At 41.3% G+C, this 17,441-nt stretch overlaps 1 protein-coding gene across 1 annotated transcript in view; it reads left to right on the forward strand.

The window, feature by feature from the left end:
* The window catches only part of LOC112576936 (ATP-dependent RNA helicase DDX1-like), a 174,946-nt gene that overhangs the window by 14,828 nt on the left and 142,677 nt on the right, over positions 1–17,441 (forward strand). Inside the window, exons 13-17 of the mRNA XM_025259817.1 lie at positions 3,067–3,125; positions 3,405–3,542; positions 4,306–4,404; positions 5,755–5,895; positions 16,356–16,430. Of these exons, the coding sequence (XP_025115602.1) occupies positions 3,067–3,125; positions 3,405–3,542; positions 4,306–4,404; positions 5,755–5,895; positions 16,356–16,430 (512 nt within the window). The remainder of the gene's footprint in view (positions 1–3,066; positions 3,126–3,404; positions 3,543–4,305; positions 4,405–5,754; positions 5,896–16,355; positions 16,431–17,441) is intronic.

The raw sequence follows: 17,441 nt of genomic DNA on the forward strand, positions 1-17,441 counted from the left end.
AAGGTTGGGCATCACTGATTTAGAATATAGTGCTCTCATTCACGAATGCATTTTTTGTTCTTTTGATTTGATCATTACACTCCTGCCAGGGCTTAGTCCACTTCTGCATTGTGTCACATATACTATTATAATTCTATAAGTTTTCTTTTTAAAACCTTAGATTTGGAAATTAATTATTAGAACATTATGATTGATTTCATGGTGAAATTTTCCGAGTTCATGTACACCAGTGCTGGGGAGTAGGAGGGAAAGAAGAATAGCATATTCCTTCCTTGTCTCTTGCAAGTGTGTGCAATTAATAGGATAACAATGAGCATCCTAACATTTATTCAATATAGATTTTTTAAAATTTATGCAGTGCAGAAACTTTGTAAGAGCCTAACACAGCAACAGTTTTCTAATACTGTCAGATTCACTTTATTGTTCCCATTTCCCTGGCTTATAACAGAGTTTATTTCGTAAAGGATGAATAAACATGATAAATTTGGTGTGTATGCTTTGATTTAGACTTGTGATGGTGTCACATGGAAATACTTTCCTGCTAAGAAGCAGAACACTTAAAGGAAGCCGTGTTATCCAGTTTCTCATATAATCCATTTCTAAGCTTTGTGATAAGAATGAAGAATCAGAAACCTTTTCAGAAAAGAAATGAAAAAATCCTGCCCTCAAGCATTCCATTAGTGGAAGAAATTTCTAGTTTGGCATTCTCACCAAACAGTCTGTGATAGTAATCAGCTATGAAACATTTGCCTAGTGGATCAATTTCTAGCTTGGCCTCATGAGTATAATGGGATTGGGAGTAATATGTTTAACCAGGATGTTTGGTTTTGACAGAAGAATATTGATGTTTATTACTTTTTGTGAAACAATATCGTCTGACTGTACAGTCTGACAAACAAGTCTTTGTTTTCCTTTTGCTTTTTCATACAGATTCAATAAGGATAAAGGAAAATGATGACAGCAATAAGTGACACAACTAAATAAACAAGAGTAAAGCTAAACAAACCAAACCACTTACAGAACAACAACAAAAAAGACCAGTCCTCAAAATCAAAGAACAGTGTCAAAAAAACCCCAAAAAACAAAAAACCAAAACACAAAAGAACATGTAGAAGCCCTTACAGAGTGTGCAGTTTGACTGGCAGCACAAGACTCAAGCAGTGTAATAGCAGACTTCCTTAATGACAAGACCAGAGGGGAGTAGAAAACAGAAATAGCTCAAACATCTTATTTAGTACTTGCATGTTGTGCCAGTTGTGGATAGCATGTATTCTGGGTTATTTTTTCTTTTTTTTTTGTTTGTTCTGCTGAAATAGTCAATTCCATGTCCTGCTGTCACAGCAGGAAAATCTGTTAATGTTTGAGTATTTTAAAAAGTCTGCTGTTTGGTTTACAAATCTGGTGATTATCTTATAAAGTAGCTTGGTGGAATTTTAAAAACTAAAAATACAATAATTGAAAGATTCTGTGAAGAAGGTCGCAATACTAATTAAGATGTATGGGTATAAGTGAAAAAAAGAAAAAAAGTAACCAAGGAAGATCGATTTTTGAGAAGTTTTATTATTCTTGCAGAGGTACCAAAAAGTAGCTTGAATTACTGTTGACAGGAGTGCACTTGTTCATGCTTCCTTGGAGAGAGAGGTGACACTTTCTTTTTGTTTTTTCCCCCTTTTGAAAGATAGTGTTGGAGGTTAAAGAGAAGAACACAGTGGAAAGCTCCATGGCTGTATATAAGAGTGCCTGTCACTATTTTGGGTGCTAAAGTTCCTCACTTGTCAAGCTGATGATTCGTCCAAGTGATTGATTCAGTCAGTTCAACATGTCTAAGTACACTTGTGGCCCTAATGACACTCCCTGAGCCCGAATGAAGGATTTGGAGAGACTTTTAGATGTTTAGAATTAAGTAACAGTGTGAACATTCTAGTGAAAGGGACCAGTGCAAAAGAGGGAGAAAGAGTACAAAAGTATAACACTGGAATTATTTCCTTCCACGTTATTATCAGGCTGCACTTGCTGAAAGGTGAAAGTTTTGGTTGCAGGAGACTAATGGATTTAAGGTTTTTGTATAGGCTGGGGGAATGAGATAGTGACGTCTTCTGTGTAGCTCGCAGACATGGAGATTGCATTGTTTGATGAATCAGACTTTTTCCCCCTTGTGTTTGAATTTCTCTCTTGTTGGGCAGTGCATTTTGCCATGAGGGCCAGGCATAAGATCTCTGGAAGGATGGTGCTTGATCTTTATGTGTGACTGGTTATTTCCTTAGATTGTCTAGGCATGAAAATGGAAGAGAGAGAGACAGAGGGGTGATATGGAAGAAAGGGAGGGGGTGGGGAAATAAGGTTGGGGAAAAGAGGGAGAAAACAGTTAACACTATTTGCCCAAGAAGTTGTAAGGGCCCCAGATTACATGCACAGGACTACCTTCAGATGTGCCAACATGAATTGAGAAATGATGTAGCTACTTATTAGACACATAAAAAAATGTCCTAGGAAGGTATGAAGCAATATACAGGACTGGTCATTGTTGTATTATTATTACAACAGATTTTATTACAGGAAAAATATCAGTTATCAGACACAATATTTATCCTACAGCTGTGTGTTGTGGTAAAGGTAAACTGTCCTATAGTTTAGAAACTACGAGTACGAGTACGACATCTTTAATGCCAATGACTGTAGTTTAGAAACTACAGGGGCAGTGATCTGGGATTCCTTATATCTGGGGAATGTCTGATGCATGGCATGACAGGTAGATCTCAATTCTTTCTTTCAACGCCTTTGGATTATTATAATAATAAATCCCTAATAAAATAGGAACCGGGTGAGCATTGAACCAATGAACTCGATCAGTATTGAAGTGCAGAGTGCACTTACCCCAGGCATCATCCCGTATGAATGGGGAAGAAATAAATATATTTCATAGATAACATATGTAAACAGCATTTTCCAAATGCATTTAAAGGAAAGCTAGCATGGAAAGAATATTTTGGTAGTATGGCAATCATGTTCAACATTGAAAATGTTTCTGTTTTCATGTCATAAGAAATATTTACTTTATCTTCACAGCGGAAGGACCAGTAAATGCCAAACCTGCACCAAATGCACCCCAGGCAATCATTATTGAGGTATTTGTTTATAATAGGTCATTGTCAGTTATACTTTATAGGTAATAACTAATCCAAATAAACACAGAAACACTGTAATTAAAAAAGCGATTATATACAATTCATAGTTTTTAAACTGAAGATATTTGTGCCATGTAATTTTCAGTATGTATACCTGATTTTTTATTGCTTTCTTAAGGGCATGTCTATTTGCGAAGAGAGCTAAAATATATCAGGAGATATGCCATGTGAAGAGCGAGCATGACAACGTGTTCAGTTTTAAGATGTTCTGTCGTACAGCCATCCAGAGAACTGGCGGAACAGACGTGTGTGCAGCTGCAAAAATTTAAGAAGCACCTGAAAAACCCGACGGTCAGAGACTTGCTAATTATTGGAGGTGTAGCAGCACGAGAGCAAGTAGATGCTCTAGAAAAGGGGGTGAGTATAGGGACAGCTGTTCACAAGTATAGTAATTTTTGTTTGCCTTTGAAGCACCGGAAAACAATTATGTAAATTAAAGATTTTATTTTCCAACCTTGAGGTGTCCAATTGCCATAACGATCAAAGCATCTAGACACAAAATACTTCATAAGATTTAGAGGAGTGAAAAAAAAAAAACCGATGAAAATATTGCAGAACTAAAAACAAATTAGCATAATCAGACAAAGCGTGGGAAATGGTAGGCAGCGACTGAATTATTTTTTCCCGCGAAGTTCTGCCTCTGTCTTCTACTACGCATGCGCGCAAATAAACCTTGATCGAGCGTTTTCTGTTTTCATTCTGCCAACTCGAAAACCTACAGCCAAACCCCGACCTCATTCCCAACTGCTATGCACACTTGTCGAAATAAAACGCGCAAAAGCACGCGGGGACACACACGATCTTCAGGACAACGACAACCAAAAAGTAACAACCAAACACTTGTACACGAAAGATAACCATATCAATTAAGAACTCGAAACTGCAACGTTCGCTTTCCGGATTCTTCGCTTTACTCACTGTACACAGCTTGATTGAAGGCAACGACCAGGTAATCTATTTGAAGTATTGCTCTACAGACAAATTACAGACAGTGTTCGCATGCGTGGCAGAATTTCCTTAGGAAAAATACAGCCACCAGGCATCCACTGACGACAAAAAAATGACGGAGCCCCTTTGCGCAGTCTGACGTGAATATATTTTTTATTTTATTTTGTTGCAGGTGGACATTGTGGTGGGCACGCCCGGTCGTCTAGAAGACCTTATCTCCACGGGCAAGCTGGCGCTACATCAAGTGCGGTTCTTTGTGCTGGACGAATGTGTAAGCAGGAGCACTTGTCAATGACATTAGCATGGCTGAACTGTTGTGTTCAGGTGATATCGCGGGCTGCCGCACTCTTAAGTGCCTGAGCATAAAATTTTAGCAAGGAAGATTTTTTCCCCCTCTTGCTCCATGGATTTTCTCGACTACTTCATGATCAATCATACTTCTCGGTTCCAGAACTGACGACCTTGTGCCACTAGCAGTTATGATGATGATGATGATGATGATGATGATGATGATGATGATGATGATGATAATGATGATTATTTGGATCGTTGTATTTGAAAAGACGAGCCTACTTTGATGGTGGTAAAAGCCGATGTAGACGTCAGCATTATTATTAATGTAATCTGTAAGTCTGATTTCCTTGAACTTTCCAGGATCAGTCACATTCGACCCTTCCTGTCAGTTTCTTTCACCGAAAATCTCCCGTCTGTTGTGTTGTCCCGGTAACTCTCCCAAACCCCCTACTTGGCCAACTTCAAAGGGCTCACAATAAGGCCCTTCGTACTGTCTATAGTAGGCAAAATATAGACCAACCTACACCCGTCGTAAGATTCGGTGCCTGCCAGTCCGAGCTCGCATTCGTTACAAGATGGCCACACGTGCTACCCTTATCATCACGGCCTTGTCCCAGCATTTCTGAACTATTGACGCCTTGCCACCAGAGCCGATCTCTTCGGTCTGCTTGTATTGCCCTCCTCTCTGTCACGGCTTAGACGGGAGAAATTCAGCAGATGCTCCTTTTCAAGCCCCACTGTTTGGATTTCTTTACTCTTTTTTCTTCGAACTGTGTCCACGAAGATCTCAAGTACGGCCTCAAAACCCATCTCTTTACGAAGTATCTTTCATAATCCAGCATACTGTTCCGCTCACTCCTTAGTTCTTTTCCCTTATCCGTGTACTTGTGTGTGTAAATACATTATTCCATTAACACTAATGCTTAGAATATGATGACCAGTTAACATTAGTGCAAATGGTTTGCAGATTATTTAATGTAGCAGAGAACTTTGTTCATTCCCCATTTCTGTTTTGATATTCAGCCGATAAATACAGAAAAAAAGAAACAAGAAACCTACAATATTTGTAGGAGGCATCTTGTGGGTGTTGAAAAATATAAGTGATTATATGTATGTTTCTGCACTCGACTCTGAATTTGGGAGAGGAACAAACTAGATCTCATCGTTAGAACACGTTTAGTAGCAAGTATGCGGGGTGAATTTGTATCCAGGGATTATAAAAGGTAAACTGGAGGGCGCATGGAAGGCCGTTAATATAAATGTATGGGCGTGTAGCCACGCGCACTGGTCGTCAAGTGCTTCATCAGAGTACACTCTCATGTGGCAGGATGGATTGCTGTCTCAAGGCTACGGCGACCTGATCAACCGACTTCATCAGCAGATCCCCAAGGTCACCAACGACGGAAAGCGGCTTCAGATGATTGTTTGCTCGGCCACGCTTCATTCCTTCGACGTCAAGAAAATGGCGGTGGGTGGAGTGATAAGCAAACAATGCGATTGTCACTTGTGTTTTCCACTTTTTAAATAAAAAGAGTTTTCAGTCTTTTTGAAAGAAGCAAACCGATAAATACTTGTAATATAACGAGGCATGTTTCTTGGGTGTGTGAGAGAGGATGAGTGAGAGGATTCATACATGTGCGCGTTAGTTAAGTGTGCGTGTTTGTGAGAATGGCTGGCTGCGTGCGTGGGCTTAAATTCAATTCCAAAATATACTCATATATTTTTGCCATCAAATCATCTGAAGAAATTTTCTTTATTTACCTCAAGCAATTTTTTAAAGTCCGACAGTTACTGCCGCATACTAAGGCAAAAAAAACAAAAAAAAAAAATAAATAAAAATGCAGGGTTAGTCTAATTTATATAAATGCGGATGTGATATCATCTGGTCTCCGCAAAATGTGTGTACGAGCTTTTGAATCATGCTGTTGCTCCCTGGTTGTGTGTTGAACACGATGATGAACAGGTTGAGACCGTCCTATGAATCATCTTGCACATATGAATGTTTTGCGAATAAATGGTTTTTACATAATTTTGATTAACGCAGTATGTGTATCCCTTCGCCTCCAGTCTATTTTAGTGAACCATGTTGATTCGTCGTTGTGGATTTACCGATCTAAGTGGTTATTTCCTAGCAGAAACAGTTTTAGTTGATGTCAGCACCTGCACACGCGAACATGCGCTCAAGCCACATGCAAGCACGTGCTCAAACGCACCATCTTTCTGAGCGCGCGCCGACTTTCAGTTCCTCTCCGCCAGCAACGCAAACAGTTTAGCCTGGAGCAGTGATGTAGCGTGAAGCCCACAACTCAATTTCCCCTTAACGGAACCTCGTCTTCCTGCAGCAGAAAATGGAAGCTAGGCAGAAGAGCGGACATGAAGTCGCCGTTTCTTACCAGAACGTAGTCTAGTAAGACTCCCTTTTGGGTGGAGGGAGCAAGTTGTAATGAAAAATAACAAGTGTAATTTCAGTACACAGCTTCTTTAAAGTTATAGATAGTCCAGTGCAACCTAGATGTTTAAAGATTAAGGTCTGGGGTGAAGAAGAGCAGAAACAATTTTTTTTCTTTTAAAGCAGAAATGAGGTTGATGAGCCGCTGTGGGTTGTCGCCTGAACATTTCAAGCAAACGTCACCTGCCAGTGAGGTGGTCTGTGTATGTGTGTCGGCAGGAGACACTGATTCATTATACTGTCCAACAGCGTGCACGTAGGCAGGCGAATGAGGATGACACCTACTGGACGGGAACAGCTGGGCATTGATTAGATTTGGATTCTTTCGTATTTTTCTTTCCCACCCACCCATAGGAGCAGCCTGCTGGAATCTGATTGTGCGCGTGCACGCGAGCACGCCATGCATGTGTCATTATCATTGTTGGCCATCTGAACTGTAGATAAAGAAAATCGTGCATAATAGCTTATATACACTATAAAACATTTAAAAACCGTATTCATGTTGGTGCATTTTCCATTTCCCCATTAGATGGCGCATGTTGACATCTGTTAATACGTTATAAGTTGAGATTCCTTTTTTTTAAAAAGCTATTTTGTAATTATTCTGATTGCTCAGCTCTTTAATATTCTAATTGAAACTTTTTTTTTTGTATTTCTTGGTCATGAATCAGTGTCATCACGGACGTGTATAGGTGGATTGCTGTCTGTCTGCCGAGACCAACGCTTAGCCTCTTGTGCAACTTCTCCGCTGTTAGTTTCGGCGAGCCTAAACAATGAATGTGACTAAACCGGAAGCTTTGTACACACCTGCCTCATTCTAGTAGTTAATCTGAAATGTGACTAAATCGGAAACTTTGTATAAACCTGCCTCGGTTTAGTAGTTAAGTGGAAAAAATCTTCTTTTTGCCATGTAAACATTTTGCAGGTAGACATTTTGCCAAACGCTCTCTCAGTTGTTCTAGCGTGCAAAGTGAACGGCTCTTAATCCCGAGTGCACGACCTACAAGATTCTCACATACAATGTGTGTGTGTGAGAGAGAGATGAATGTTCAACTTGTTTCAAAAGAGCCTGCGATGCTTTTCTTTGTTGGGTGTCGCCGAGTTGGTGTTCTCTAGGGTGTATAGTAGGTGAGCTGTTGCAGAACAAGCGTTTCAACGCAGAAATTGGCTGCATGGATCTTGTTCGTTGCCCATGGCAATGCATGGCCGTACTACTAGCTGGCGCTGGGCCCTGTTTCCATCAGATATTAGGTTTCAATTTTTTCTTGTGTATATTTATATCAGCTGTATCGCCTGAAAAGACCTTTGGCGCCTCTCTTTCAGCGAACGCAAAAAATCCTTGCAGTCGTATGAAACACGGTGGTATTTGTGTGTGTGTGTGAAGGCAAACTTTCAGTATGCTTTGTCATAATAAGTTTGCTAGAGAGAGGATGTTAAGAGAGAGGAATATGAATATAGGCTTGAATATTGAATATTGAATATGAAGAAATGTCTGGAAACATTTTTTGTCTACACATGTTTCTTTATGCGTGTTGAGTTTTTACGTTAGGTTTCTTGAAATCAGTCACCTTCTCTTTCTTTCTCTCACACACTCTCTCTCACGCATACGATATAAGATAAAACCAGTGGAAATATTCTAGTTTTGCACTCCATGCACGCCTGCCCATTCACATAGCACACGCGAGTGACTATAGATGAGCATAAAATAATTATGTACGTTACAGCATGTTGGTAAACCCAGACCAACAATGCAAGAACCACGAACGCTAGTAATGTTGAGTTACACGGAAAGAAATTCCGCCTTGAAAAACGGTTCAATGATCGTGATGACGACATAGAGCCGGCAAGCGGGAAGTCGACTGCGGTACAGTGGCGGTGCTGAGGACAAGATTAAAGGGCCACCAGAGTGCCCGTCAACTGGGAAGTCTTTAATAAAGGCTGAGAATAGAAGGCGAGGCCTGACAGAGCTGCAGCGTCCAGCGTGAGCTCCCCTCAGGAGCTGCATGATTTGGCTTATTACAGAAGTGAAGAGGAACGACATTTTTCATGGCATGGAGTCTGTATTTATAGGCGATCTAGGAGCAGCCTGGATTAAATAGTTTTGTTACTGTCACATTCATCAGAAGAACTGACATTCATCACAGTGAAAGCCAAATGTTAACAACAGTAATTGAAGGTGTCGACCTTGCCAAGATAGATTTTTGTTCTTGTAAGATGTAGACACTGCGTTAACATGTGTGTCAGTGGTTTAGCTTTTCCCATCGCCTTTCTTTCGTTATACGACTGATGCGTTCCTTTTGATGTCTGTTACTTGTGTGCGCAAGCAAAATTATATGATTTTGTTTTTAATGTAATTAGTTTCCTGTTGATTCCCCTCTTTAGTAGATAAACAAAAGCATAAGTCTTAGAATTTGGGCCTCGTTGCATATATCAAAACTGTTCTAAAGAAGTAAATTTAAAAACGTTTTCAAAAATCGCTCCTACGCGAGTATTTAAATTAAAAAAACTGTTTTTATAAAAATGATTAAACAGACTTAAGGTGTACACATATTTAAAATTAGAAATGTGCAACTGGCCCCCAGAAGAATTGAACACAAACGTATTTACGTCTTTAGTTACAAGAAAAATTACAAATTTTTCAGATATGAAAAAGCGTCCATGTTGGGAACAAAGATGGTGGACTAGTATTAGAAACAACAGTTCATGAAAATAGTGAAGTGGAGATAAATTCTGACATTTTTCTTAGAACAGTGTAGTTAGAGATTTAGTTGACGAATCAGTCTAATCTTGAGAGATTCACGCGTTTTGGAAAGAGACTGAAAGAGAAAGGAGAAGGACAGAATATTCTAGATAAGAGCTACATTTTCGTTCACAACATTTGATCAGAACTTAAGCTTTGTCTTCAAAGTTCGCGTTGTCAGGTAGTTTAGCCGGCAGTGGGGAGAAGACAAGGTTGCAGACAGGAGTAAAGGGTTGCAGACAGGAGGAAAAGGTTGCAGACAGTAGGAAATGGTTGCGGACAGGAGGAAAAGGTTGCGGACAGGAGGAAAGGGTTGAGGACAGGAGGAAATGGTTGCGGACAGGAGGAAAGGGTTGAGGACAGGAGACGCCTGTGTGGGCCTAACGGTGAAGCAAAATAATGTGGTTCATGGGATAGATACAGAGGCGAACAAAGAAGTGGTCTGTCTAGAGAGGATGAAATCATTTGGGAATCTGGAGGACAGCGACAACACAGAAGCGGCGGCCCCACAGCGCGTTGATGGGAGTGGAAAGTGGCAGTTCCGGTGAAAAACTTGGTTAGGCGACCCCGGCTGGTCGCATTAGTGCTGCTCCAGACGAGTCTAACGCCTTCCTTGGCACTTCGTAGCTCGCACTCCGATTTCTGGCAAGGAAGCAACTGCCGGTGGGGGACACTAAACTGGGGGTTTTCCCCTGGGGTCTTTGTAAAGTTCCCCATTTAGCCATCGTTTGCGTTCGCAGCCGTTAAGCAGTTTGGTAACTTCAAAGAACTTATAACCATTTCGTTGTTTGGTATTACAGTGATTCATGAGTGTTTGTATTGACCATTCTGCTGCTTTCTTTAAATGGCTGTGGTGAGTGTGAGGGAAAAAGAGATAGGAAGAAGGAATTACCAGAAGGTGACATGCTGATATTTTATAAATCCGTGTATTTAAAATGTATAAATCCCCACTATTTGGAATGTTTAAAAATCATGATGTTTCTTGGAAAAAAGGAAAAAAAAAGGGAAAAAATGCTTCCATGCTAACACTGCACTGTTTAGTGTGTAATTTCTAGTTAACTTGGCAATGGGGAATTTCTAATGTATTTTAAAGCAGTAGTACCTAACTTTAACAGTACAGTGCTTAAAATGACCTTTAGTATATTAATAATGCGCAGTTGCAAATTCCACCTTATGGGTGCTTGGTGCTTGTGGTTTCATTGTAGATCAGGGGTCTGAGCCTGTAACAGCAGGGATCATTACACAATCCTGTTTGTGGAACTAGTGACTGTTGTACAAAGTTAGTAAAGATTGGGTTATCATTGATTACCTTTTGTTACTCGTCTCTAGATGTTTGTCTTTGCACTCTCTCCTTTTATTATTAAAAGACAGAGTGGAGGGGGACGCACCTCGGACAGAGACAAATAAGATGTCGCCTGTCTGCTGTCTGTGAAACCTCTCGTTGCCTTTCCTTGAAGCGGATTTCTTGAGTGTACGAGGCTCGAATCTATAACAAGGATTTCTTCGTTTCACCCATCATTTCCTTGTTTACAAGAACACGCAGCTTCAATAAAGTTAATTTCGTGAGAAGAACGAATCACTGATCGCCATCCGAGAGGAGGAAGTGGACCTACTGAGACCACCTCCCCCTCACAAAAAAAAAAGGGAAAGCGTAATTTGTAGTATTGGTGGATGTTAGGGAACAGTGGGAAAATAGAAATAGTACTGACTGGGACTTAGACGGGTTACTGTTTTTGTTTAAAGATGTAGCCGTTCCGCCAACGGCTTTCTGTTTATATTCTTGATTAACGTTTCTACGGAGGTTAGATATCTTGAAGAAATGCGACACAAGTAAACAAAAGAAGCGCCACATAGGAGCTGACAAGGGAATGACATTTAGAATGTTAACTTCTTTAGTAAAGACCTCTAACTCCTTGATCGCTCAGCTCCTCATCCTGTGAGACTTTCGCCAGAAAAATGCGGCACAGAAGTGATCACTAAGTCCACGTGACTTATTGGCTTAAGGTGGATTGAAAAAAGAAAAAGAAAAGAAAGCCGTCGATCGCCGTCATCCTAGGGTTAGGGGGAGTTAACAGGAGTAAGACTGTAGATAAATTTTGCTGAAGATGTATACGCTTGTCTTCCTGCCTGCCTCTTATGTCTCAACCAGCCAGCCAGCCAGGTAGCCAGCCAGCGAGTCGGTGTTAAAGTCTCACAGCCTCTGGACTCCATTTTACGCATCGACTATTGGACGGGTCGGTCACCCTGTACAGAGCTCGAGTAGCCGATAAAGGATTGCCAGACCTTGATTGATTACTCACTGAAAGAGTCGTTTCCACCGCGGGAGCTTCTGGGCTTTCAATCAGTCCTGTTCATGTGGTCGATTACTCCGGGAGGAACGTGGCGTGGTAACATTCACCTAACTTGTAACAAGGTTTCCTTTTAGCTCGACCTTACTCTAGCCTATTGATAACGACTCGGAGCTCACAGCTCACGAAAGCGCACAAAGGATCGTTTCTGCCCCACCCCTACCCGAGTGTGACGTGCATGAAATGTTCATTATTGTACCTTTATTCCTACAGCTTTTGCAAGAGGATTAAATTATCATTCTAAAACAATGCACTGCGCATGCTCTGACCTTAAGTGGCAAGGCAGGACATAATCACCGGAGGACCATCAGGTTTTCTTTGTGAGGCTTGCTGGTCGATTAGTTCAGCCGTGATTGGTGTCAAACTCGCACGGTCTCATATATCTCATCCAAATAGTCTGTGGCCGATCAGGCATTGAACATGGCGACGAGACTTGTTTAATTTCTACTTTTTTTAAAAGTTGTTAGCAGCATAAAGATGAGCGACAAGGCACTCTTCAGCAGGATCGCGAGTCGTAGGTTTTGGTCTCATCTATGTTCCACCTTATTTCACCGGACGTGATTTTTTTATTGCAGAGCTGGCCGTCGGTTTTTTTTTTCACCAGGAGTTCCCAGTTCATTTTAGTGCCAATCAACCAGTGAGATAGTAACATTTCAACTTTCACTTCACACATAACTTTTTAAATTAAAAAAAACATAGTTATTAAACCAATATGAAGAAGTGGATGCCTGCGTTCCCCAAAGATGTCCGTGTAAATCACGTCTCTTGTTTGTCATGTTGGTTAAGCCGCCGCATCTTATTGATAAATGCGAGGGTCAGATATACGAGGAGCTGAGGCGACAACAACTACAGAGGGAACAAGTACAGACCGGCGGCGGTTAGATTTGGCACTTCATCCATCCATGTCGATGTCAGGGGCAGTCTGGACCCTGTAGTGAAGACACATCTTGGTTCGTGAGACGTATCCCTTTTGCTTGGTCACAGCGGTATTGATGGAGTGGCTTAGGCTCTCCATAATGATCGCACAATTAATGCTGTTCCTCGTGGTGAAGTCGCAAGAGGACGAGAAGCTAAGATTTGTCCAAGTCAGGACTCGGCGAAGCCCTGCCTCTACAACCGACATCGCTTCCGTAAGGGAGTGTAAGGCGATGTGGCAATCCATTTCGCACACTGAGAGGATTGTCTTCGTGTGTTTCGCGAGAGCGTGGCAAAAGTAGGGAGTGATGTCTCTTCGACTAACTGGCTAGAGGGTGACTGTGCTCCATCTTTTTCTCTTTTCCCGTATATTTGAGCCATGATTTGCGTTGATTGTTGATGTGTGGTTGTTTACACATCTTGCTATTTAGTAGATTGTTTTTCTTTGGTGTGTCACGCTGCTTCTTAGCTATAGGTTAGAGGTCTCTACTGCCACGTCTGCGCCATCTTGCCGGTGCTTTGCTGTTTGATAAGTGTCAGCAGCATAGATTTAGCTTTCTGGTTGTTTTTTTGTGTGGACACAATCACTTGTCATCCCCCTCCTGAAGAAAGGCAATAGAAAGCAGAACCAGAAGCTTAGTGCCAGGTCCAGTCAGCCACTGAAGCAAGGTTATGATGGTTGATCCAAAATTGCTTTAGCTGTTGAGCTGATACGCAGTATTATAGCCTAAGCTGCTGGCACGGTGTAAAACACAAATAACATCGAGGAGTTGATAGCGGGAAGAGCAGGTGAACAAATCTTCAACAGTTTGCATCCTGATCGAAAAGCACCGGCACCATGGTAGAGAGCTCTACCGTAACTTCATCTATTTCAGAAAGGCTTTTGACAAGGTATGACACGTGTGGCTTTGCGGAAGTTCAACATCGATGAGTCTCGTTCGAGCTATTGAAGCGCGATATAGAGGCTTTCGGTACTTATTATTGTGAAAACAATTCGCATTAGGATCACATCAGCGGCTGCAGCAATGGCCAAGCTGGATAGAGTGTGGCAAAACAACAGCGTCCGCTTTACTGTCCGCTACAGGCTGTGCACACCGCTCGTCCTCCCGATCCTTCCATGCGATTGTGAGACGTGGTTACTTTGTTTACTTCGACAGACGGATCCACGCATTTGATTCCAAGAATCTAACGAAACAGCTCCGAATCCCTCAACAAAATCCAAAAGTTTCCTACGGAGTCCGGTCGCCATCCTTGTGAGTCCCCAAGGAAACCTTACAACGGTGAAACGGCGCAGGCGGGTCTGTGGTTCGGTCATGTCGCCCGTCACGTCTCTCAAGTCGTCCTCCAAGGCTCGGAGGAAGGAGGGCGTGGCCGAGACAGACAGAGGAAAACGTGGATGGCAAAAGTCAAGGAGTTGACCGGGCGTTCAAGGGTGGCACAAGTACCAGTCGAGTGTCAAAATAAGTGCTTGTCATCTAGGACAATGGATATAAGGACCGGAGAGAATGGGGAGGGGGTAGGGGGATAAATTTTAGAAGCAGCATTGTATGAAAAAAAAAAAAAGTAAGGGCATTGTTTTGAAAATGAAAATTTTAAAGAAAGTTTGGAATAAGTTCCTGCACAAATGATATTATCTAATTTGGACTTCTGTGACAACATTCAGGTCGATGGCGTATGTGGAGCTGTTTGAATAACTGTCGAACTTTCAGAGAAATATCTCCACCCCTTATGGTAAACTTTTTTTTTTTTTTTTTGTAAAGCAAGCAAATAAAGTGAAACAGCGCTATATACTGTAAGTAACCGGCCACGGAGTGAAGAAAACATTCCCTTTCCCTCCCTTTTATTTTCCTGTGTGGTCAGATACAGAGACAACAGACCAAGCAGACCGATTTATCTCCGCACCGAATAGACAGCAGCTCTTTGGTCATCTTTCCCCTAGAGATCGGCCATAGGACGTGGTGTGTTCTGTTAAAAGATTTTGCACATAGACCGCTGTAGTGGATGTGGTTCATTGTATCAACAAACGGAGCGCTAGATTGGAACGTTTGCTTAGGGAAATCCCACAAGAGAGCAATTTTTAATTTGAGGTTCTATCTTAATAGATCTCGCGGGCCAGGAAATTCGGCCACCGTGACCCAGATCTTATGCACGTGCGTGTCATTACATCGATGTCCTTAAACTAGATTTTCGCCCAAAATTCAAATTAAGTATTATATTAAACAGAAGAACAAAAAATCTGGATGGACGGTATTAACCTTGAAGTAAGCTTCATGTGGTCGCTGAGCTAAGGGTGTGATGCATGCTTGTTGTGTGCATTATATATTTACAAACTTACCCTGACTGGAAAAGGCGATGGACAGACCTTTAACATTAGCTCTTTGACTCATTGCTCTCTTACATCATCTATGCACCAATAATTCTTGTCACTCACACATGCATTAATACATACCTCTTCGTAGCCACAGTTCACAAATAGTCACCAGTTTCCACAGAACAGGTGTGTTTTCAGATCCTGTTATAGCTGACATAGAGAATCTCACTAGGTTGATATAAGTGTACTTCACCTGCCGCTACTTATGCTAAATACTTGAATAATGTTTGTGAATGGGAAATGTACCGACCTTTGGAAAGAAGCTGTCCTTGTACCAGTCTTCAAAACAGGAGACCGAGAGTCCTCCAGTAACTATAGAGGAATCTCGGTACTGTGTACTTGATACTTGGTAAATGTTAATCGTCAATCCTGAACAATAGTTTGTAGGATTGGCTGGAAGAAAGTAAGATTATGCCAGAATCACAAGCAGGATTTAGAAAGGGATACTCAACAACTGACCACATGTTCTCGTTTTATGCCATTCTCCAGAAATACCTGAGTAAACCCGCTAAACTTTAGCTTTGAGGACTTAAAGATGACCCACGATTCTGTCCAACATGAAACTCTCTTGAGAGCATTAATTAAATCCGGAGCATCCATACATTTTATCAGAGCAATAATGGCGATGTATGACTCCCCGGAGGCATGCTTCCGACAAAAACTGAACTCGCAGAGTCTCTTCACTGTCCCCGCACCCTTTGACAAGGGTGTGTAACTAGCCCAATTCTGTTCTCTATTATCATGAATGAAATAGCCAATACACTGTCTGCTGAAGGTAGACACGGTGTCCAGCTTTGCCCTGGTCTGAACTGTTCGTTCTAATGTTTGCTGACGATCTGAGCTTCTATTAGGCACACCAGCTGGACTCCACAATCAGATAAACTGCCATCGCTACATTGCTCCTACAAAGTAGCTAGTGTCTCTAATGTGTGCACATCTTTATTAGTTCTATAATATTATTACGCGCCTTGCGTTTGACCAGTGTTATTTGATAATAAAACATTTCAAAAGCCGCATTAGCATTGTTATTTCTCAGACAGGCTGATATTCTTAAGTATTATTGTGAGTTAACTAAAAGTTGAGATTTGGACCTTGCTGTTTGCAGGAGCGGCTGATGTATTTTCCTACCTGGATTGACCTGAAAGGTCAGGACTCAGTACCGGAGACTGTACATCATTGCGTAAGTAATTTCTTTCATCTTATCTCTGTGCACGTACATCCTTTGTTTATTTACTTTGTGTTAATCAGACCATTTTAATATTATCAAATATGGATGACAGAGAGATTAAGCAATTGCTTGAAGTTACTGGAGTAGACTAAATCATTTTTTAAAATTCTTACCCCTGTCTTGTGAAGCGCATCGAGCTCTACTCCGAGTGGGGATATGCGCTATAGAAATTCTATCATCATCATCATCCATCATCATCATCATATCAATCCCTCATCATCATCCATTCATCATTCATCCATCATCAATCCTCATCATCAACTTGGTAAGGTAACGATTTGAAGTTCAGTGGCCATGCAGTCGCTTACTCGCAGGGTAATAGTCATTCCACGTTATCAACCAAGTCAACAAACGCGAGAAGCAATTTGTTTCTGATGAATAATGTAACAAACATTTTATGCAAAAACATTGTAAACGTGGATACACGTTCGTCAATATTTCTCAGGTTAAGAACAGACTCTAAAAATTGTACATGTCTGTGGACAGCAATAGATGCTGCGTTTAGTCGGCGTTGGTTTTAAAGCATGAATTTAATAATTAATAGTGAAATAAGTATGATGTCGAAACAGTTTTCTCGTAGCTCATAGTTGAGTTGGTTGATCTTGCAGAGGGTTCTTATTAAAAATGATTTATAAATTATTATGTGTACTCAGATGCTGCTCAAACTTTTACGAGGAAAGGATGTCCGTGAACTTGCACATTAGCCTATCGGCTCCGTCTCCGCGTAGTGAAACACCACTCTTACGGTTACTTCTATGCAAACGCTTATTAAAGAGATTAAAGGTCAACACGAGCGCAACAAAACATCGTTGAATATGGTGATATATTGCTTACGTGTGAAACAGATCGCTATATATGCGGCATACAGGCATAATGCTTATTTTTCGGGTTTGCCGTCTATCGTATCGGTCTCTGAGCGGCTATATACTACTCCTACAATTATGACTGCAGTTAGGCGAGGCG

Source organism: Pomacea canaliculata, linkage group LG12, assembly GCF_003073045.1.
Source record: "Pomacea canaliculata isolate SZHN2017 linkage group LG12, ASM307304v1, whole genome shotgun sequence".
In the NCBI taxonomy this organism is placed as follows: domain Eukaryota; kingdom Metazoa; phylum Mollusca; class Gastropoda; order Architaenioglossa; family Ampullariidae; genus Pomacea; species Pomacea canaliculata.